The sequence below is a fragment of the Tiliqua scincoides genome, chromosome 7, assembly GCF_035046505.1.
Source record: "Tiliqua scincoides isolate rTilSci1 chromosome 7, rTilSci1.hap2, whole genome shotgun sequence".
Classification (NCBI taxonomy): Eukaryota; Metazoa; Chordata; class Lepidosauria; order Squamata; family Scincidae; genus Tiliqua; species Tiliqua scincoides.
Genome location: NC_089827.1, coordinates 79,687,105 through 79,709,363, shown reverse-complemented (window position 1 = coordinate 79,709,363; position 22,259 = coordinate 79,687,105). Strand labels below are relative to the sequence as shown.

The 22,259-nt window shown below is 43.7% G+C and overlaps 1 protein-coding gene across 1 annotated transcript in view; it reads left to right on the top strand.

The window, feature by feature from the left end:
- Nucleotides 1–22,259, top strand: part of CPM (carboxypeptidase M) — a 31,001-nt gene that overhangs the window by 4,692 nt on the left and 4,050 nt on the right. Inside the window, exons 2-6 of the mRNA XM_066634526.1 lie at nucleotides 8,584–8,681; nucleotides 15,656–15,828; nucleotides 17,857–18,041; nucleotides 19,940–20,110; nucleotides 20,808–20,960. Coding sequence (XP_066490623.1) covers nucleotides 8,584–8,681; nucleotides 15,656–15,828; nucleotides 17,857–18,041; nucleotides 19,940–20,110; nucleotides 20,808–20,960 — 780 coding nt within the window. The remainder of the gene's footprint in view (nucleotides 1–8,583; nucleotides 8,682–15,655; nucleotides 15,829–17,856; nucleotides 18,042–19,939; nucleotides 20,111–20,807; nucleotides 20,961–22,259) is intronic.

The window sequence follows — 22,259 nt, the reverse complement described above, 5'->3', positions numbered from 1 at the left end:
TTTTTAATACATTCTAATTCATATTTAACAATTTCATACTTATTCTTTTTTTTTCTTCTTCAAATAAATTTGGACCATTGTTATTAGCTGAATAAATCCTCCAATTTTCTTTAACCCTCAGATTACCCCTCAGGGTTCTTTTTCATTCTTACTTTTCATTTTTTCTCCTGTAATATATTTAATAATTCATCTCTATAACAGAATCTGATAAATCCACACTTTCTTATATAGGGTGTGTTCATTCTTCCAGTTAACTGGGATATATTTTCTCCTTCTTCCAACAAATTTTGTGATTTGTGCATTCCTGTTACTCTGTCCATCTTATCTTTCTTAATCTCCATCTGTGCCTCTTCTTCGTCCTGTTGATCATCCTGTTGATTTTCCTCCTTGTCCGCTTTTTCACTCCCTTATCTTCTGCTTGATTCTTCACATCTTCCAATTGTTCCTTACAGACATCTATCTGTTGGGAAAGAGTCTCCAGACTGGCTTGAACTTGTGAAGACCAATTCAGCTGTTGTCGCTCCATAACAAGCAATCTCTCTGTATTAATCTTTTGTCTGTCCTAACCCTCCCAACACTCAATTTTAGTGGATTTCCCCTGGTTCTGGTGTTATGTGAGAGTGTAAGGAGCATCTCTCTATCCACTCTGTCCATCCCCTGCATAATTTTGTGTGTCTCAATCATGTCGCCCTCAGGTGCCTCTTTTCTAGGCTGAAGAGGCCCAAACGCCATAGCCTTTCCTCATAAGGAAAGTGCCCCAGCCCAGTAATCATCTTAGTCGCTCTCTTTTGCACCTTTTCCATTTCCACTATATCCTTTTTGAGATGTGGTGACCAGAACTGGGCACAATACTCCAGGTGTGGCCTTACCATAGATTTGTACAACGACATTATAATATTAGCCGTTTTGTTCTCAATACCTTTTCTAATGATGCCAAGCATGGAATTGGCCTTCTTCACTGCCGCCACACATTGGGTCGACACTTTCATCGACCTGTCCACCACCACCCCAAGATCTCTCTCCTGATCTGTCACAGACAGCTCAGAACCCATCAGCCTATATCTAAAGTTTTGATTTTTTGCCCCAATGTGCATGACTTTACACTTACTGACATTGAAGCGCATCTGCCATTTTGCTGCCCATTCTGCCAGTCTGGAGAGATCCTTCTGGAGCTCCTCACAATCACTTCTGGTCTTTACCACTCGGAAAAGTTTGGTGTCGTCTGCAAACTTAACCACTTCACTGCTCAACCCTGTCTCCAGGTCATTTATGAAGAGGTTGAAAAGCACCGGTCCCAGGACAGATCCTTGGGGCACACCGCTTTTCACCTCTCTCCATTGTGAAAATTGCCCATTGACACCCACTCTCTGCTTCCTGGCCTCCAACCAGTTCTCAATCCATGAGAGGACCTGTCCTCTAATTCCCTGACTGGAGTTTTTTCAGTAGCCTTTGGTGAGGGACCGTGTCAAACGCCTTCTGAAAGTCCAGATCTATAATGTCCACTGATTCTCCCTCAGCAAGGCCTGTTCATCTATGGGTTTTGAGATTCTATCTTTGATGAGGCATTCCATCATCTTAGATGTTAGGCTGACCGGCCTATAGTTTCCCGGGTCCCCCCTCTTTTCCTTTTTAAAGATAGGCGTGACATTTGCTATCCTCCAATCCTCTGGCACTGTGGCCGTTTTGAGGGACAAGTTGCATATTTTAGTCAAGAGATCAGCAACTTCATTCTTCAATTCCTTAATAACTCTTGGGTGGATGCCATCAGTGCCCGGTGACTTATTGATCTTTAATTTATCAATGAGGTCTGAAACATCTTCTCTTTCAACCTCTATCTCCTCCTCCTCTCCTATACACATTTTCCTGGGAGTAAGTCCCGCTGAACCCAATGAGACGTGTCTGAGTAGGCATGTGGTAGAAATATTTCTGACCTGAATGATTTGAGTGCCTGGATTTTAAGGGCTTTAGAGGCAAGTCCCACCAATTTCAAATATAAGATCTACAGACAGGTGAAGGATTAAGACTGTTGTACTCCTTAAATAAGCAATATGTAACCCTTCAAAAAATATAATTCTGTAATGCTTTACAATGAATTACAGTTTCACCATGGAGTGTCTTTGTAACTTTTCTTTGTTATGGCAGAGTTTACATGCATGATTCATGAAGTTTACATTTTATTGCTGCTGAGTCCGTAATGATGTAGGTAGGTGAGCTGACCTGTAGGCATGCTTGGAAACCTTTCAGGAGTTCCTAACATATCCTCCTGGGTTTTTGACTGGGAATTTGGGAAAGCTACACCCCAATATTTTCTTTTCAGTAACACCTAATTGTGAAGAACCAACTGTAAGCATCCTTCCCTTTGTTCGCTTTATTTATTTAAAACAGTTCTAGTCCCTCTTTCTAAGCTGGTTCAAGGTGACATACATTACAACAGTAATTTTAAGACAAAACCAAGCCAAAACAGTAAAATAAAACAATTAAAATTCCACAGCAACAGCCAATAAATTCTAAGGGAGAGAGAATGGCAATGAAAATTGAGAGGCATTTTCGGTGGCGTTTTCCTTTTCATGAGATTAGTGCTGCAGCATTGGAGTGAGTTTTTGCACTGCCACTTTTGAGAGTGAATCATCCTTGCCAGGTGATACTTCCTTATTATCCTTCATTTCCAGTTTTGCCAGCACTGAATGGTAAATGGTGCTTGTCGTTGGCAAGGTCTGGTCATCTTTCTTGCTGGCTGCTCAACCGACATTCTAGACCAGAGGTGGATAGAAAGTCATCCGGAGTTACCAGTAACTCCAACTGTGATTTAAAGTCAGTTCTGAACCTTCTGCACTTCTCCCGCCATCTAGTTTAAAATAGTTTAAATACTACCTAGTATAAAAATAGTTATGAGTCTCCCCTGGTTGTGAGCCTGCATTTATGCTGAGGCTTCATCCATGGCGTCCTTCCCCAAGGATTCAGGCACTATTTGGTGCCTCGGGTTTGTGTGGGGAGGGATTTGCTTCACCTGGATTCCTCTGCCACTTGGCTGTCATGTTTCTTCCTTAGGCAAGGGTTTGGACCCTGTGAGGCCTCAAGCTCCACCCCATCCTCATCATCAGCCTGATCCAGTTCCAAAATAGCAGGCCCCCAGAGCCAGCCCCTCTTCCCTCATTTCCCAACAGGATCCCCTGGCCCTTGTCCTCTTGCCTCTCTCTGGTGGCCCATGATGTATGATCCACCTGGTCAAACATCAACCACAGTTTAGGCCTTTGTCAAGGTGCTGGAAGTGCTCGAAGCTGTTGTGAGGTTCTTGTGAGGCCGTGCCCAGCCCTGGCTCCCATAGATCGCGGCAGTGCCTACAACTCGGGGTTCTCAATATACGTCTGCATCCAGACAACAGATTTTCTGTTTTCAAAAACCTGCTCCTCTTTTTATTGTGTTGACTGCATGAGTACATGTAAATGCTCATATTCCCTTTTACACAGGGAAGACAAATTAGAACATTATTCACTCATAAGAACATAAGAAGAGCCCCACTGGATCAAGCCATAGGCCCATCTAGTCCAGCTTCCTGTATCTCACAGCGGCCCACCAAATGCCCCAGAGAGCACACCAGATAACAAGAGACCTACAAGGCCTCCTGGGAATTGTAGTTTAAGAACATAAGAACAGCCCGACTGGATCAGGCCACAGGCCCATCTAGTCCAGCTTCCTGTATCTCACAGTGGCCCACCAAATGCCCCAAGGAGCACTCCAGATAACAAGAGACCTGCAAGGCCTCCTGGGAATTGTAGTTTAAGAACATAAGAACAGCCCCGCTGGATCAGGCCAGAGGCCCATCTAGTCCAGCTTCCTGTATCTCATAGCGGCCTACCAAATGCCTCAGGGAGCACACAAGACAACAGACACAACCTGCGTCCTGGTGCCCTCCGATACTCACAAGTCTCTTAAGAATGCTGAGGTGCATTACATTACTGCTGGAGCAACTAAAACCATACAGAGAATGTGGCCCCAAGTTATGTTATAGTGCAGGGGTGCCCAAACCCCGGCCCAGGGGCCACTTGCAGCCCTTGGAGGCTCCCAATCAGGCCCTCAGGGAGCTCCCAGTCTCCAATGAGCCTCTGACCCTCCAGAGACTTGCTGGACCCCGTCCTGGCCCGACGCAACTGTTCTCAGCAAGAGGACGACTGTTTGACCTCTCACCTGAGCTGTGGGACGAGGGCTCCCTTGCTGTTATACATCTGTGATGCAGCAGTTGCAGTGAAGGAAAGGCTGGTCTTGCTTTGTGCAAGGCTTTTTATAGGCCTTCATTCATTCATATAAGTTCCATCTGTAATATATTCATTTATGTAAATTTATTCAAATTTTAAATGGTAAATTAATTCTTTTTTTTCTGGCCCCCGACACAGAGAGATGATGTGGCCCTCCTGCCAAAACATTTGGACACCCCTGTTATAGAACAATGAACTGTTTGATATGCATCACTGTAATTTGGATCTCTGTGTAGTAAGCAAAAACACAGGACACCTGGGAGTGTCCCACAGACTTTTAAGCATTGTTGTGTCATTCTCAGTCAGAAGCTGTAGTCCCTAGAACTGACATTCTGAAAGCTGGTAAACACAAGTTGCCTTTGTAAGAGTTTAACAATACTGACAGTGAGATCTTGTTTCCCTTTTAGAAACAGAAGGCAAGAGCAGCTGTCTGTAGTAACTGGTTGAATAACAATACCAGAAACAGTGTTCCTGTGTGCCAGTCTATTTTCTTAAAAGAAATGCAAAACTAAAAGTACATCCAATCAACAGCTAGGCTTGTTGTGTGTTTAATTAGAAAACAACCAGACAGTGAGGCATTCAGCTAGGCTTTGAATTCTAGCAGGGTGTAAGTAAGTGATTGATAAGCAGTGGGAGGATTACAATGATTTAGTTAAATATTTTGACTGCCTCCTTTGTTAGTAATGCAGTTGGATTTCAGACCAGAAACTGGGAGCTAAGGGGACATTAAGTGAGGATGCTGACAACAGAGAACATTCCCAAAAAGGTGGGGATTGATATATAAAGGTTAACATAGATGGTGCGTGTGTTAAGAACATAAGAACAGCCCCACTGGATCAGGCCATAGACTTATCTAGTCCAGCTTCCTGTATCTCACAGCGGCCCACCAAATGCCCCAGGGAGCACACCAGATAACAAGAGACCTGCATCCTGGTGCCCTCCAGGTGTGTTACCTGATTGGGTCCTATATGCTGTTTTTGAAGTGTTAGTAAACAGCTGCACAGGACTCCAGTCCAGATTGGGACCATAGCCTCCCCAGTCCCATTCACACATGCTGTAGTGCTGATCTGGATTCAAGGATTTAGGGGGCATCTTCTCTGTTAGGAAAACATCAAGGACTTTTTAGTTTAGAAAAAAGACAGTATCAAGAAAGTTCATTAAATTACGCACATGGGTTGGTGAAATTGGATAGAGAGATTCTTCTCCCATAGTACTAGAATTTGGGATCACCCAGGGAAATGTATTCTCACCAGATGCTACAAAGTATTTACCGTATTTATCGGCGTATAACACGCACTTTTTCCCCCTGAAAATAGGGGGCAAATGATGTATGCGTGTTATACGCCGATGTCCAGGGAACGGAATCCTCTTTAAGGGATCCCGTTCCCAATAGTGCCTAGCGGCGGCGCAGCATCGTGACGTGATGTCAGTGCTGCGCCCGCCGCATATTATTAAAATGAAGATGCGTGTTATACGCCTGTGCGTGTTATACGCCGATAAATACGGTATTTACACAATACGTAGTTAACAAATGTGGTTCCCTGCCACAAGATGTGATGACTTAGAAGAAGCTTTAAAGAAGGTTAGATAATGTCATGAATAGAGGTGTTTGAAAATGGTGTTATTTACCTTACTCAAAAGTAAACCCAATGTGTTCAGTAAGACTTAGGGCCCAATCCTATTCAACTTTCCAGCAGCAGTGCAACCTCAATGCAGCCCCAAGGTAAGTGAACAAATGTTCCCATACCTTGAGGAGACCTCTGTGACCGCCTCTCCAACACAGGAAGCAGTGCATACCCCATTAGCACAGCAGCACCGGCCCTGGGAAATTGGATAGGATTGGGCCCATAGATTGTAATCCTATCTTATCAGAAGCAAACCCTTCTAGCCGTGGAAGATGCTTAGCAATGGCTACTAACCATGACAGCTAAATAGAGTTTGCTTTTGCCTCTGAATACGAGGTACTGGGCAGCAAGCAGTGGGCATAGCTTTTGCTTTCAAACCCTGTGACCAGTGCTGAAATGAGAAAGCTGTCCTAGGTGAAGTCCTGACTTGAACCGAAAGGGCTGCTCTTGTGTCTTTACATTGAAAAAAATTGTCCCGTACAATGTGGCTAATCTAAAGATAAGGAAACTGTGATAGTTTTTTTTTTTCAGAGAACTGAAATTGTTATTAATAAAAGAATGCACACTCACCCCTCACTAGTGTCTGGGATGAATTACACATTATCCTGCACTCGTGTGTAATAGAGACCTACTGTTTGCTATGTTGCAAAGACTTGAGGGTGTACTTACGAGTGGAGGGAAAGGGAGTGCTTGCCTCTTTCTTTGTCACTTTATTTCCCTGAAAGGGCTCCACATCTATATTTGCAAGAGGAATCACTGGACTGGAACACTGGTGGGGTAAAATCAGCTACATGAAATTTGAGAGGGAAAGCGACTGGCACAGAGGGGTTAAGCGCTCCTTTCTGTTCCACCCAGTAACATAACTAGAGGGGGTGCAAAGTTTTGCAGGGAGTCTCACTGCAGCATGCAAGGGGCCCCTCCTCTTTGGAGCCATTCCAGGCACTGGAAGCAAAATGGAGGCAAGTGCCTCCATTTTGCTCCCTCTGCCTAGAATGGTTGTGAAGGGGAGGGGTCCCCTTCATGCCCAAGTGAGGCTCCCTGCCAATTTTAGCATTTGAACCCTCTCTAGCTACGCCACTGGTTCCACTTGTAATTCAGGGCTAATTGCCCCTTGCAGCAGGACTTTGCAAGGTAATATGTAGTTTTCCCGTTGTTCACCATTTTTGCGAGTTTTTATACACGTACACACACAAATCTGTTTGATTAGAAACAGTGGAACAGAAGTAATATATGGGATTTGTTTCTGCCATACCATCTTCACCTTTTAAATTCCTGTCTGACTCCAGCCAAGTTCTACTTCACCAAGACTCAATAAACTTATGTTCTCTTTCAGAATCATATGGGCTGCTGAAGCTTTTGATGCCATAATGTGTGGAAATTCAGGCCTAATGCAATCGTTTTCCTGGTTAATTTGTTGTTTCAATTTAAAATATCCTTTGTTTCAGTGAATTAAAACAGCAAATTGAGAAAAAAGCCACCTTTATTTGATTTGATTTATTTTGTAATATTGGATTATTCAGTGTCCTTTTTTTATTTAGCTCCCATGAATCAATCCAGGTTGCAAAACCAACACAAAACACAATCCTATGCATGTCTACCCAGAAGTAAGTCCCATTGTGTTCAATGGGATTTACTCCCAGGATGGTGTGTTTAGGACTGCAGCCTAAGTTACAGAAGAAGCAACACTGACGTGACTGCAATGGATTGTGGGCTTTAGATATGATTAAGGATGATAGAAAGGGACTGAGGCTTAATCTACTGATTAGTTCTCCTTCACAAGCCCAACTGAAGTAAATGGAGAGCTCCCATTCATTGTCATGAGAAACGTGCTTGAGAATGTCCCGGTAGATTCTGCCTCATATTAATTAGTGGGAGAAATGCCACTTGGATTTTCCATTTAAGGTGCCAAAGTGCCTTATATGGCACTCTGTTGTCCTTTAGGAAGACCTGCTTGTTTTACTTTTTGTTTGTATTCTGTTGACTTTTCTACCCCCTTTCCCCCCAGTCGCTTAAAACTTTATTGTTTTAGACCAGGGCTCTCCAGACTCTGGCCCGCAGGCTGGATCCAGTACTCTTCCTAAGCCCTCCCCCATGTGAATGGCGCTTACCGTTCGGGGGGGGGGCTCTGTAAAGCACCTCCGTGCACTTCCATTTCTTGCTGTGTCCAGCTGCTTCCCACTTCTGATGCCCCAGCTGGCTTTGTGTCTCCAGGCAGAAGCAGCTGGACGTGGCAAGGAATTGGGGTGCACGGAAGTGCTTTGTGGAGGGCGGAATGGTGCCAGGGAAACCTTTGCCGGCACGCAGTAGTTTCCACTTTGAAGACCGCTGATTTAGACAAAAGTCTTTGCCTGTAGACATGGGCATGGTAATAATTTCTAACATGTATTTTTACATGATACTGCTACATTTTACACTTGGCTTGTTCTAAGAATAAATAAATGTTTGGATTGTATTCCTGTGCATCATTAGCCATGCACCAATCCTATTGATTTCAGTGGGACTTACATGTGTGTAACTGTATCGCAGATTTAGTTCAGCTGCATAAGAATACAGAGATGCTGTTGATCTGATATCTACAATTCTAAGAATGGAAAAAGATGACCTGAGAAAGGCCAAGGGAGACACAGGATTTGTTCCAAACCTTCATTGTTTCACTTTACTATTTCACCATTGTATATATTAAAAAATTTCTTTTCTACTTAAAGGTAGAAACCTGTGGGTTCTTGCTCTGGGAAGGTTTCCAACCCATCATAAGATTGGCATACCAGAGTTCAAGTATGTTGCTAATATAAATGGGGATGAGGTACGTTTATCACTTCAATTGTTGCCATTTTCTTTACAGTAATGTTTACTCGGTGCCTTGGAAGCAACTTAGCTCATGTACACATGGGAGACTTTTGAAAATTAAAGCAGAGTTTTTGAGGTGAATTAATAATGGATTTTTATGTTCAGTGGGTCTCCCACATTACATTCGTAGGAACCAGTTTTTAAGAATATTTTTCTTAATACTGGATGTTAGATCTTTTTTTGCAATACCAGTAAAATGACTCAGGGCGCAATCCTAACCCCTTATGCCAGTGCTTTCCAGCACAGGCATAGCAGTGCCAATGGGACATGTGCTGCATCCTGCAGTTGGGTGTCACTCACAGAGACCTCCTCAAACTAAAGGAGGAGGAGGAGGAGGACCTAAGGAGGACCAAACTAAAGGAGGACCTCCTCAAACTAGAGGAGGAGGAGGAGGTTTGTTCCCTTACCTCAGAGCTGCATTGTCCTTATGTCAATGCTGGAAAGCACCGGCACGAGGGGTTAGGATTGCGCCCTCAATAATGGGCAGGGGGGCAGTTTGGAGGCTGGAGGTAGTGGATACTAGCGGCAGCAGTGTGCACTGGGATGCTGTTCCCTTTTTTGCTTCCTGACATGCCCCTTGCCTCTCCTCAGACCTAGGTCAGCAAAAGAGATGGCATGGGTCCAAGGAGACCCATAGGTGACAGGCGGCCTACTGGGAGGAATGTAAAAAAAAGTGTTTTACTTGCCTCTTGCTGGCCAACTGGTCCTCCTCCCCATAGCATGCAGTGTGCATTCTGCTGGTGCTATTTCATGTATCAACTGGCAGGGAATAAGCTTGGGCCATTAGAGAATTAGAAGGGCACCTCATGCTGTTCTTGTTTTTTTTAAAGATAAGATTAAATTATTTTATGAAAGAACTGGTCAGATATAGTATACTTCTTAATTTTTTTCCCCATTATGTTATGCTTATCAGTAATCTAAAAAATACTTTTCATTCTAACTGTGCAGTTTGGGGGTAATGAGAACATAAAAGCATTTATGGGCAGTATATGTGTGTATTTATAGCATTTATGGGCAGTATATGTGTGTATTTATAGCATTTATGGGCAGTATATGTGTGTATTTATAGCATTTATGGGCAGTATATGTGTGTATTTATGGGCAGTATATGTGTGTATTTATAGCCTTCATAGATCTCACAAAGGCTTTCGACCTGGTCAGCAGAGACGGCCTCTTCAAGATTCTCCCCAAGATCGGATGTCCACCCAGGCTCCTCAGCATCATCAGATCTTTCCACAAGGACATGAAGGGCACTGTTGTCTTCGATGGCTCCACATCAGACCCTTTTGACATCCAAAGCGGAGTGAAGCAGGGCTGTGTTCTTGCGCCAACCTTGTTTGGGATTTTCTTCGCTGTCCTGCTGAAGCAGGCCTTTGGAACTGCAACAGAAGGCATCTATCTCCGGACCAGATCAGACGGAAAGCTCTTCAACCGCTCCAGACAGAGAGCAAAATCCAAAGTCCAGCTGAAATGTCTGCGTGACTTCCTCTTTGCCGACGATGCAGCTGTCACTACCCACTCTGCCAAAGATCTCCAGCAGCTCATGGATCGTTTTAGCAAGGCCTGCCAAGATTTTGGACTGACAATCAGCCTGAAGAAAACACAGGTCATGGTTCAGGATGCGGACTCACCTCCCTGCATTACAATCTCTGCGCACGAACTGGAGGTTGTCCATGACTTTGTGTACCTTGGCTCAACGATCTCCGACACTCTTTCTCTCGATACCGAGCTAAACAAGCGCATCGGTAAAGCAGCTACCACGTTTTCCAGACTCACAAAGAGAGTCTGGTCCAACAAGAAGCTGACGGAACATACCAAGATCCAGGTCTACAGAGCTTGCGTCCTGAGTACACTTCTGTACTGCAGCGAGTCATGGACTCTTCGCTCACAACAGGAGAGGAAACTGAGCGCTTTCCACATGCGCTGCCTCTGACGCATCCTCGGCATCACCTGGCAGGACAAAGTTCCAAACAACACAGTCCTGGAACGTGCTGGAATCCCTACCATGTATTCACTGCTGAAACAGAGACGCCTGCGTTGGCTCGGTCATGTTGTGAGAATGGATGATGGCGTTTGGCAGTGAAGTGGGGATAACGGTTAAATATCCAGATTACACAATGAGTTCTTTCTTTGTTGTAGAGTCACTCTCAAGTTTCAGCCTAAATTCAAATTACCAGGCTGAAGTGATGCATTTTGCAGGTGGAAAAAATATAGTAATCACCCAGTACTGAAAGGAGAACATTTGACTGAGGTGCACCCAGGGTTCGTTCATGTAATCACAGGCAGTGATGTTGTACATGCAGTGGAAAAATAGATCTCTCCAGCAAAAAATGTGGCACTTGCAGAGGAATGGAAGGGAACAGAGATTAGGCCTAATAGGGACAAAGATTGAGAAGAGGCACTAATAAATGCAAAGGTTATTGGGAACCTTTCTAACCCTTCCCTAGTGTTGGTGCTCCCACCAGATCTTGGACATAGGCAGCAGATCATTAAAATAAGCACAGGTGAAGCTTTCACAGTATCTCTCTCTCTCTCTCTCTCTCTCTCTCTCTCTCTCTCTCTCTCTCTCTGTGTGTGTGTGTGTGTGTGTGTTTACTTTTTACATTCTTTTGTTAAAACTTTTAAAACTTAAATTTACATTTTTTTTTTTACGTAGTGGTAGAATTCAGCTAGCTCCATATGTAGTTTGTTGGATTGCAGGTATTCCCAATCCATGCAGAGTGAATGCATGTATTGCATGCATTCCCAAACATGCAGTTATTCCCAAACATGCAAGTGAATGCATGTTGCATTTTTATTTATTTATTTATTTCAATCAACCAACCAACCAACCAATCAATCAATCAACCAACCAACCAATCAATAAAAGGGACTGGGTGGAATGTGGAGGGGGATGGGTGGAACAGGGTCGCAACAGAGGCAGGGAGGAGGGCAGATTGAGACTAGGAAGGGGGCAGGTTCAGTGGCAGCAGCATCCACCAAATCCAAACCCCCTTCCTGGCCTTGATCCTCTGACCTGGATTCACATAGCCTTGCACCAGCTGTAGAGCTGGCACAGGTCTGAGTAATAATAATAATAATAACAACAACAACAACAACAACAACAACAACAACAACTTTATTTTTACCCCGCCTTTCTCCCCGAAGGGACTCAAGGTGGCTTACAACAGGTTAAAACAGATTAAAAACATAATTTAAAAACAGATAAAAGCATATTAGCAGATAAAAGCATATTAACACAGTAGACCCAGTGGCCCTGCATGGGCTTACCCTGGGACAGGGGAACAAATGTTTCCTTTTCCTGGGAAGGCCTCCAGAGGCTGAAACTCCCCATGGGATACAGCAGGTGCTGAATTGCTGTGTAGGAAGTTAGGATTGGGCTGCCTGTGAAACACTAGCTGAAACAAATGCATTTTTGCTGTTTAAATATGTACAGTGACTGGGCTACAAACGTGGTGGAATTACGCAACCTCGGTGCTGTCACCGAAAAGGCCCTGTCATGTGTTCTTGCCAGCTGTGCTTCTGTAAGTGATAGGATGTGGATCAGGGTCTCTAATTATCTCAAGTTTAGCAGAAGGATAATGCTACAGGAGCTAGGAGTGATGTTAGTCTGAGAGTGACGTCCTTCACCATCCATGTTTAAATGAGGTGTTAACGGTTCTTCAGTAAAAATGGAAGCACAAAAAGTGCCAAAACCACAGTGAAAAAATTGTTTGTTAGCAAAATTTATTGTGAAGGAAATTATGATTTTCAGTAATAACCTCATATTGACAGATTAAAAGCCAGTAATGCTAATTTCATCTATTATAAACATGTGGTACTAACTACTACAGGTGTGTCCCTGTATCCACAGGGGATCCATTCCATTGACTCCCTTCCCCCGCTGCAGATATGGAAACTGTGGACATGGAGGGCATCTATATTGATGACAGCCCCTATGTGCCCCCTTCCACTTCTATTTGGCCTTAGAGCTAGTTTAATCTAGTATTCAGCCTACCAGCAGCCTGATTTCTTTATGCTATAAACGTAAATGCTTACAGCGACCTGTTAAAGCAAGATACACTTCAGCCCCAGTAAGTTTTTAAACGATGTTAATGTGCTCCAGGGGGCCTCTGATCTGCAGATTACTGAATTCACTGGTATGGAATCTGCAGATATGGGGCCTGCCTGTATATACATATTACTGTCTACAAAAAGTGTCAAAGATTCTGGTATAGGAAAAAAATGAATCAGCTCCCTTCCTGATGTTGTGAAATGTGAGAGCAGATGAAAGCTATAGGCTGATGATGATACTTAGGTGAGTAAGAGAGCTTGATACTTGGCTCCACCCCAAGGAAATATTTTTACAAGAACATTTGATGACATGGGTGTCACGGGGTGGGACAAGTCCCTTTCCCTTTAAGATGGTTTAGGCTGGGTGTTGGTTAACCAGGTGTAGGGTATTGATAACTTAAAGAATAAAACCTGGGCTTGGGTGCCTGAAAACAGAGAGCAGGGGGAAGGGAGCTTACAGCTATTATATTGGAAGCAATACTGAGACTTGTAAGATGGTAGTTTTAGCCTCTTTTTAGGTAAGATCTTTCTTGTTTTTAAAGCTATTGTGTTGCATGTAGATATGTTTTTATGGAGCAATTGAAGCTCCCTTAAAGCTTTAATAAAAATCTTTTATTTAAAACATTGGGTGCAGTGATTGACCAGGGGCATGTATGATAATGGGACCTGGGGCTTGGAGTAAGCAAAAATAAATAAGCATTGCTCTTGAGGGTGGTGGAGGAGGGTTGAGTCCTGGCTGGTTTGGGGGTCTCCCTTGGTCCTTCCCTACTCCAGGGGTGATGTTTGTTACAATGGGTTATCCTTCCTAAATGTCATGATTGTTTGAAAGCTTAGAAGGGACACTTACAAGGTTATTCTGACCTTCTGTCAGCCTGCTTCACTGGTCTGATTGGCTTCACTCCTCAGTGACCACCACACCTCAGCTCAATTTCCAGAGGCAGAAGAAACAAAGCACACATTGCAATAGCAGCTATGGTTTCTGCTGCTCTTGAAAGTAAACAAGGAAGACATTTAGCAAGTGTTATCAAAGTGCTGTTTTGCCAGCATTTGACCCTTGTCCCCTTTTTACTTCAACTTTTTTCTCTTCCCCATTTCTACTCCAGTCTACTTCCCTTCTTGACCCAATGCAGACTATTTGCAGACTTGAGAAAGATACAGAGGACCATTTATTGTCCTTTTTCATAGTGTCTTTATTAAGCACTTGGCAAGTTGGTAGGTAAAAGAACTTTACATCCCCTGGAAATGTATGGAGAATTGGTAATCCATTATCCACCTTAGAACTTCCATTACTATTCAGTCAGAACTCTGTAATTTAGGGTGGCATTAATCTATACAACTAGGAGTTATGTTCCTTGTGCTTCCACCATAATCTCTCTTTATTTTGCTGCTGGGGATTTCCCTGCATCTTTCAGAGAGCTATTTTTGAAGTGCTAACATCCATCCAATTTCATTCAAAGTCAACTTGGTCCAAGACTTTGCTGTGATCAATTTTGCATGCAAATTTATATGCCTGTAAACCACTTTTGATTTCCAGATCATGCGTAGCAGTAGCTAAAGGTTAGAACTAGCAGAAGAATCTGCAGTATACGAAGTACAGTGGACCTACCATATCCGTGGAGGTTTGGTTCCAGAAACCCCTCTAATCCCTGCTTACGGATTAAAAATTCCATGGATGTTCAAATTACAATTTAACCTGCTGTAGCTTCATTTGTCTTGTGCCTGCCCATTTATGTAAATTTAGGCAATTTGCATAGGCTTTAGGCCAGGGATGTGAAACCTGTTTCATACAGAGGGCCAAAGTTAGCATTCATGGTGTCTGCTGGGGTGCAGAAGTGACATAATTAAGCAGTTAATGGCTGGAAATAAGCACTCACATAGGAACTCGTTAGCTGCAGATGACAGAAGAGAAAATGTGCAAATCTTGTTGATCTTTTCAAAGATATGAGGCCCAATTATAACTCTGGGAGAGCCCAGTTATAATGGGGGCCATATACATTGCTTCCAAGGGTTGTATTCAGCCTGTGGGCCTTATGTTTGACACCCCTGCTTTAGGTAATGTGCTTTAGGAAATTTGAGCAAATTTACAGCAGGGTAAGTAAATTTTTAAAAATATGCTTTCAATCCATGCTTGATTAAATCCATGGATGTGGAGCCCTGTAAACAGGTTTTGGCACTGGGGGATCCATCATTTAAGACAACCAAGTGGTATGAACGGAAACAAAATAGTAGATTTAATATATAGACCTAATATAGCATACCTGCTTTAGGGAAGGTCCAGGATACTTCGTTACACATTGTGAGATTACTGTTATATTGATGAAGTCCTCATGAGTAGACAAAGCTACAAATTTGTACTTCTGTATATGTCTCAACATCTCCTTCTCAGGCACGTAGTCCTAGCTGAGAGCTGCTGTTAACTAAAAGTGCCTGTTCCTGCCGAGGAATCTGTTTCCACTCCGTGTGTGTAGGTCATCCCTTGCCAGAGTATGTGGAGAATGCAATATGGAAACTTATCTGACCACAAATATAGTTGCAGCAGTTTTTATAATCAGGGTTCTTTTTTCAGCTGTTGCAGTTGGGGGGAAACTACCTCTCTATTGCACACCTCTAACTGTGTCCATGGACAATCTGGCTCAGTTCCCACATAGATGGTATCACTGGAGCATTTTTTTAGGAGCTGATTTTCAGAGTGAACTGAAATGCCTCCAGATCATTACAAAAATTTCTAACGTTGACCTTCATATTTTGTTACTTGTTTTGGGAACATGAGGCTTTATGTTAGGTCTCTGCAGCTGAGACTAGCTGAGACCAATTGTTGTTCATGTTGTCAATTGCCTATTTTTTGAAAATCCCTTATTCCTGTGCTTCTTAATACAGACAGTTGGTCAAGAATTGCTGCTTCATTTGATAGACTTTTTGGTGACTAGTTATCAGCATGATCCAGTTATTACAAGGCTGATCAACAGCACCCGGATACATATCCTGCCTTCAATGAACCCGGATGAATTTGAAACAGAAGAAGTTCCTTCCTGTCGCTCCTTTAGGGGAAGGTAAGAATGCAAGGTCGAATGGAGCAGAAAACTGGAGGGTATTAGCAAGTGACATAGGAAGCTGCTTTAAACATAGTCAGTCCATTGGTCCATCTACCCCAGTATATATACAAATTGGCTATAGCTCTCCAGGGTTTCAGGCAATAATTTTTCTCTGCCCAGGTATGGGGCCTGGGACCTTCTGTAGGAAAAGTAGGTGCTCTGCAGGGGTGGACTTAACCCTCCCTGCTCCCAGGGCAAAGGTTCGCAAAGCCGCCCCCCACAAGATATCACCCCCTATCTTTGGAGCACGATGGAGCCTTGCACAAACATAGGACTGGCTGGGGATGCCTTCTGAGGCTTCCCTGCATCTTAAACTGCACTTCCAAAAAACCAGAAGTGCAGTTTGACTGCGTCCAGAGCCTCAGTGAGGCTTCCCACATGGTCCTAGAGTCACGCGGACTCAGTGCACAGGGCATTTGCCCTGTTTGCCCATTGCCAGGTTCCATGCTGCTACTGTGGAGCAATGACCCCATCCCATTCCTCTAGTAGCTGGTCAGTTACTTGCAGAGTGACCAGACCTCCTCTTTTCCAGGACATGTCCTCTTTTTTAGCCTCGTGTCCTGGAAGAGAACTTAAATGCCCTCCTTTTCCTTGTGAGCAGGCCCCTGCAGGCAGCGCATAGCCTTCTTGTAATTAATAATTTATATGTAATTAGTTTTAAATTTAATAATAAGTAATATAGTGTTTAACCACTTGAAATCAATATGGAAGTGTTTTTAGCTTTGATTTTGTCATGTTCTACGGTTTTCTTGGATGTCCTACATTTTGGGATGCCCTGTCCTCTTTTCCGGTTATGACATCTGGTCACCCTTCCGGTTGTGTGCTTCTCCTTTGCAGCCTGCATGCCCTTCTCTTTCAATCAGACTTATTAACTCTTGCCTTACTTTATCACTACCTTTCTATGATTGGTTGTTTCCCATCTCTGTTTCAGTGTAGCTTTTCTGTCTGCAACTTGCCTTTGTGCAACAACATTTCCCCCATATGTTCTGCTCAGATTCTAGTTTCTCTCACTCTCCCTATTTGATCTGTTTCTTCCCTTGTCCTCTAGCCCTGCTTAATATCTAAAATCCAGCCTTGCCAGCTTTGGTCCCTCTCCTGCTTGTCTGGACTTCTCTTACAGAACTGACTTCTGGTTGTCTGCTTGACCACATAACCAGCTTACCAAGGCTCTTAAAGACCATATTACCGGGTAAATCTGTGCAGGAACTGTTGCTTTCCTCTTGAAGATACTTGAAGAAGATAAATCCTGTGAGGATTTAAGCTCCAGTTTGAGGGAGCTTAAATCCAGTTGGTTAGGATTGGGCTGTAGGTTAATAAACCTGGGCGTGTTTCTGGAGAAAAAGGGATACGCCTGTCCCTTTTTTAGCTTTTGAGATCCTCTATGGCAAATATACGTATCCGAATCTTCTTCTGAATGTTGATGGTATTTAAATGATAGTGCAGACATAGTTTACGTATGATAGACATGTCCAGAGATACAAAGATTTTGGCAACAGTTATAAAACAGCAGAGGTAGGAAGAACTGATATTCTATCTGATTTATTAGCGGTTGTCTTTGGGTATTTGAAAAATAAAGGGAATAAATATGAACATGAGTTTACATACCATTTCTTATTTGCAGCAAAAAATTATTATTGCCTAGTGTTAGAAGAAAATATTAGAAAATTTCCTATAAAGAAATGGGAAATTAAATGTTGAATGGCTTTATAAAAAAGGTTAAACTTCCTCATAGTTTGCATTTTAGGGACAGAAAGTAATTATGAGAATTTGAGATTGTGTGAGTTATTAATTAATATGAATATGTTCCCTTTTAACATTATTTCATATAATTGTGTTGTATGATAATAATATTTTTGTGGGCCTTTGTTCTGAATTTTTATAAGAAAATAAAAAATTTAATTAAAAAAAAAACAATTTAGCACTTCAGTTTGAAATGCACTTTTAAGTGGGTTTAAACCTAAATAATATTCTTGTTACCTTTCTAAGGTTCAATCACAATGGGGTGGATCTGAACAGGAACTTCCCTGATGCATTCGTTTGTTCTAATGCCACCATCCAGCCAGAGACTCAAGCAGTGATGAACTGGATAAATAATGGGATGTTTGTCCTCTCTGCCAATCTGCATGGTGGAGCAGTGGTAGCCAGTTACCCTTTTGACAGTGGCAATTCAGGTAAGCTAATACTTGTATTAACAGAGTGTGGCACCTGAGGCATAATCCAGGGTGATGGAAGGTGATTTTGATCCTGCTTGGAAGGCCAAAAAAAAAAAAAAGTGGGTGAGCTCCAAGTTGGTGCAATGCAGTCCACTGGCAAAACATCAGGTTCCTTCCTGATGCCCCCTGTAGACTCAGAGATATGAAGGGGGTCAGGGCTGCAGCCTTGCCCTCCTCCTCATAAGAACATAAGAACAGCCCCACTGGATCAGGCCACAGGCCCATCTAGTCCAGCTTCCTGTATCTCACAGCGGCCCACCAAATGCCCCAGGGAGCACACCAGATAACAAGAAACCTCATCCTGGTGCCCTCCCTTGCATCTGACATAGCCCATTTCTAAAATCAGGAGGTTGCGCATACACATCATGGCTTGTACCCCGTAATGGAGTTTTCCTCCAGAAACTTGTCCAATTCCCTTTTAAAGGCATCTAGGCTAGACACCAGCACCACATCCTGTGGCAAGGAGTTCCACAGACCGACCACACGCTGAGTAAAGAAATATTTTCTTTTGTCTGTCCTAACCCGCCCAACACTCAATTTTAGTGGATGTCCCCTGGTTCTGGTATTATGTGAGAGTGTAAAGAGCATCTCCCTATCCACTCTGTCCATCCGCTGCATAATTTTGTATGTCTCAATCACGTCCCCCCTCAGGCGTCTCTTTTCTAGGCCGAAGAGGCCCAAACGCCGTAGCCTTTCCTCATAAGGAAGGTGCCCCAGCCCGGTAATCATCTTAGTCGCTCTGTTTTGCACCTTTTCCATTTCCACTATGTCTTTTTTGAGATGCGGCGACCAGAACTGGACACAATATTCCAGGTGTGGCCTTACCATAGATTTGTACAATGGCATTATAATACTAGCCCTTCCTAATGATCCCAAGTATAGAATTGGCCTTCTTCACTGCCACCGCACATTGGGTCGACACTTTCATCGACCTGTCCACCACCACCCCAAGTTCTCTCTCCTGATCTATCATAGACAGCTCAGAACCCATCAGCCTATATCAGCCTATATCAGCGGTGTGCCCCAAGGATCTGTCCTGGGACCGGTGCTTTAGTTTTGATTTTTTGCCCCAATGTGCATGACTTTACACTTACTGACATTGAAGCGCATCTGCCATTTTGCTGCCCATTCTGCCAGTCTGGAGAGATTCTTCTGGAGCTCCTCACAATCACTTCTGGTCTTCACCACTCGAAAAAGTTTGGTGTCGTCTGCAAACTTAGCCACTTCACTGCTCAACCCTGTCTCCAGGTCATTTATGAAGAGGTTGAAAAGCACTGGTCCCAGGACAGATCCTTGGGGCACACCGCTTTTCACCTCTCTCCATTGTGAAAATTGCCCATTGACACCCACTCTCTGCTTCCTGGCCTCCAACCAGTTCTCAATCCATGAGAGGACCTGCCCTCTAATTCCCTGACTGTGGAGTTTTTTCAGTAGCCTTTGGTGAGGGACCGTGTCGAACGCCTTCTGAAAGGGCCCTGTTCTAGGGCTTTCCTCTTGTACCCCTGAAAAGGCAATTATCAGTCTCATTCCCTCTGATGGTGTAGTTGTTGGGGAGTTAGACCTGGGCAATCCAGGTTCAAATCCCCACTAGGCCATGAGACTTCCTGGGCGACCTTGGGCCAGTCACTATCTCTCTGCCTACTCTACTTGCAAGGGTTGTTGTGAAGACAGAAGGAGGGAAGGAGCTATATACACCACCCTGAGCTCCTTGGGGGGGAAAGTCCCCTCAGCCTCTTCTTCCTGGTTTAGCCTTAATGCAAACATGTCTACTCATATGTAATATTTCAGCACATGCGCGCACGCACACAAATTGTGAATATTGACTAGGTTTCAGCCATGGTCACTTTTTTCTACAATTACTGTTACTGCAAATGGCTTTAGCAACACTCTGGATAATGACGTTTTTGTCTACCTTGCAAGAACATACTCTGACAACCATGCCACAATGTATAAAGGTCATTCATGTTCACAAGAGATAAACTTTCCTGATGGCATTACTAACGGGTATCATTGGTACCCCGTGGAAGGTAAGTATTTCCTTCTCTGCCGCTCCAAATCCTTTCTGCTTTTTTTGCTAGCTGAAAGAATGCTGGTCAAATTTTGCATGTTTTTTTAATTTGGGGGCTCTCTTACCAGCCAGGCTGAAGGAACTATAGCTCTCATTTAATCCTTCAAATGAATATAGAGAAAGTTGGCAGGTTATATTCTATCTACAGGACCAGCTTCTTTATAAAGACAGAGAAGTGGGCCAGCTTTTGAGATCACATAATCTTTCTTTGGTCTAAGGTAGCTAATTTGGGGGGAGAGGGCAAAACTGAGGCTGAGGTTATATAATGCCCGGTAACAACTTTACATTTCAAAGCTCCAGCCATGTGATCCATCACATTATCTCAGGAAGAGCTAGCCTGAGTTTTGCAGGAAGCCTCACTGCAGCATGTAAGCGGCTCTAGCGATGCCCGTGGCCAGAGCCTTCCTACTTGCACTGGGGGAGCCATGAGAACCTGCCAAAGCAGGTAACCCCATGCAGGGGGTGGAATTGGGGGGAGGGGATGGCCGGGCAGGTATGTCACTGAGTCATCACTCTGATGCAGGAGCTTGCCCTCAGAAAGACTTGCGGCTCAAGATGTGTGAGTGAAGCAACTGGAGAGGGAGTTTAGGAGAGTGCTTAACACATGTGCCTCTTCCTTAGTCTCATTTTACCCATGTAATTACATATTGCATTAGGTGGAATGCAGGATTATAACTACATTTGGGGACAGTGCTTCGAAATTACATTGGAACTATCATGTTGTAAATATCCACCAGCCAATGAACTTCCGTCCTTCTGGAATGACAACAAAATGGCTTTGATTGAATACATTAAACAAGTTCATCTAGGTAAGTTGTCTTTGGTGGGTTTTAGTTTATTGCAGATCATATTCCAAGAAATCTTGTAGAGTGACATTATTGACAGGATGTCAGGGAAAGGGGCCCAAGAAGAAGGCAGGATGACCAAGGACAGCAGGGTCTAGTGGTTAACATGCATGCACCTCTTCCTGCTCTTCTGTCTTTACTAGACTACAGCTGAACAAGGGACAACCTTGGTAGAATGTCACTGCTGCCACCATCCCAGGGTATGGAGATCAAGCAGAAGAGCGTTCTGGGGAAAAAAGTCCTCCCAGGAGAACATTGAGCACTGGCGATTCTTATTAAAATCAAATCCACAGTTGTGTGTGCAGGATGAAGAAACATGCCAACCCACTGAATTACCCGTGACCATGGACAGAAAGGGAAAAAGTCAAAATATAACTAACTATATCACAAGTTCAGAAGAAAAAGGAATTGAGGAAAAAGAGTGAGTAGAAAAAGTACAAGCAGGCTGGTGGAAAGTGCCTAAACTTTCCTGGCTGGAAAGCACACAGCAGAGGCTTGTTCATACGGATACAGTAAGCAGTAATGCCCAGCAGCTGTAGCTGGGATCCTACTCAAAAACACAACCCTCACCTCCCCAGTATGTGGTCAGCAAGTGTGTTGATGTTGGCCTCCACCAGTCAGGGGAGTGTGTTGCTGGTTTAAAGGCCTGCACGTTGCTTTTCTCCCTGCTTTGTTTATAGCCAATCCTAATTAAATTCCAGTGTGGTGAAGCAGCGGTGCCAGTGTGGGCTCTGTTGCATCCCATGGGGAAATTCTGGTTACTGGAGGTCTCCTTGGGGTAAGGGGACATTTGGCCATCATGAGGATGATACAATGAGCTCGCGCATTGGGTGATGCAAACCCTAGTGGTATCTGCCTGAAGAGGTTGCAGTTTGCTTTGGGAGATGAAGGTAATTTTATCCAGTGAGAGAAATAAGAGAATTGATGGTGCCTGTAGCTGAAGGTGGGGGGAGGTCAGCCCAGCTATGCCCACTCACTCCTCCTTCAGCCCCTGCCCTGGCTCTGCTCCTTTGCAGTAGGGTGGAGACCCTATCTTAACCAGGGGACACACTGCTTCAAGGCAGTACCAAAAAGTACTGGCCTAACAACCCTGCTGGGGGTAGGGCTGTTTTCTACGTTCTGTAGTTGTCCTGGAACATTCATTAACAGCAGTAAAGTTTCTCATTATGTTTGTGATTATTAGTAAACCATGAGATACTTAGGTAAAAATGCCAGGACTAGAGTTTAATCTCTAAAGAACTTAAAAAACAGCACACAAAGCCA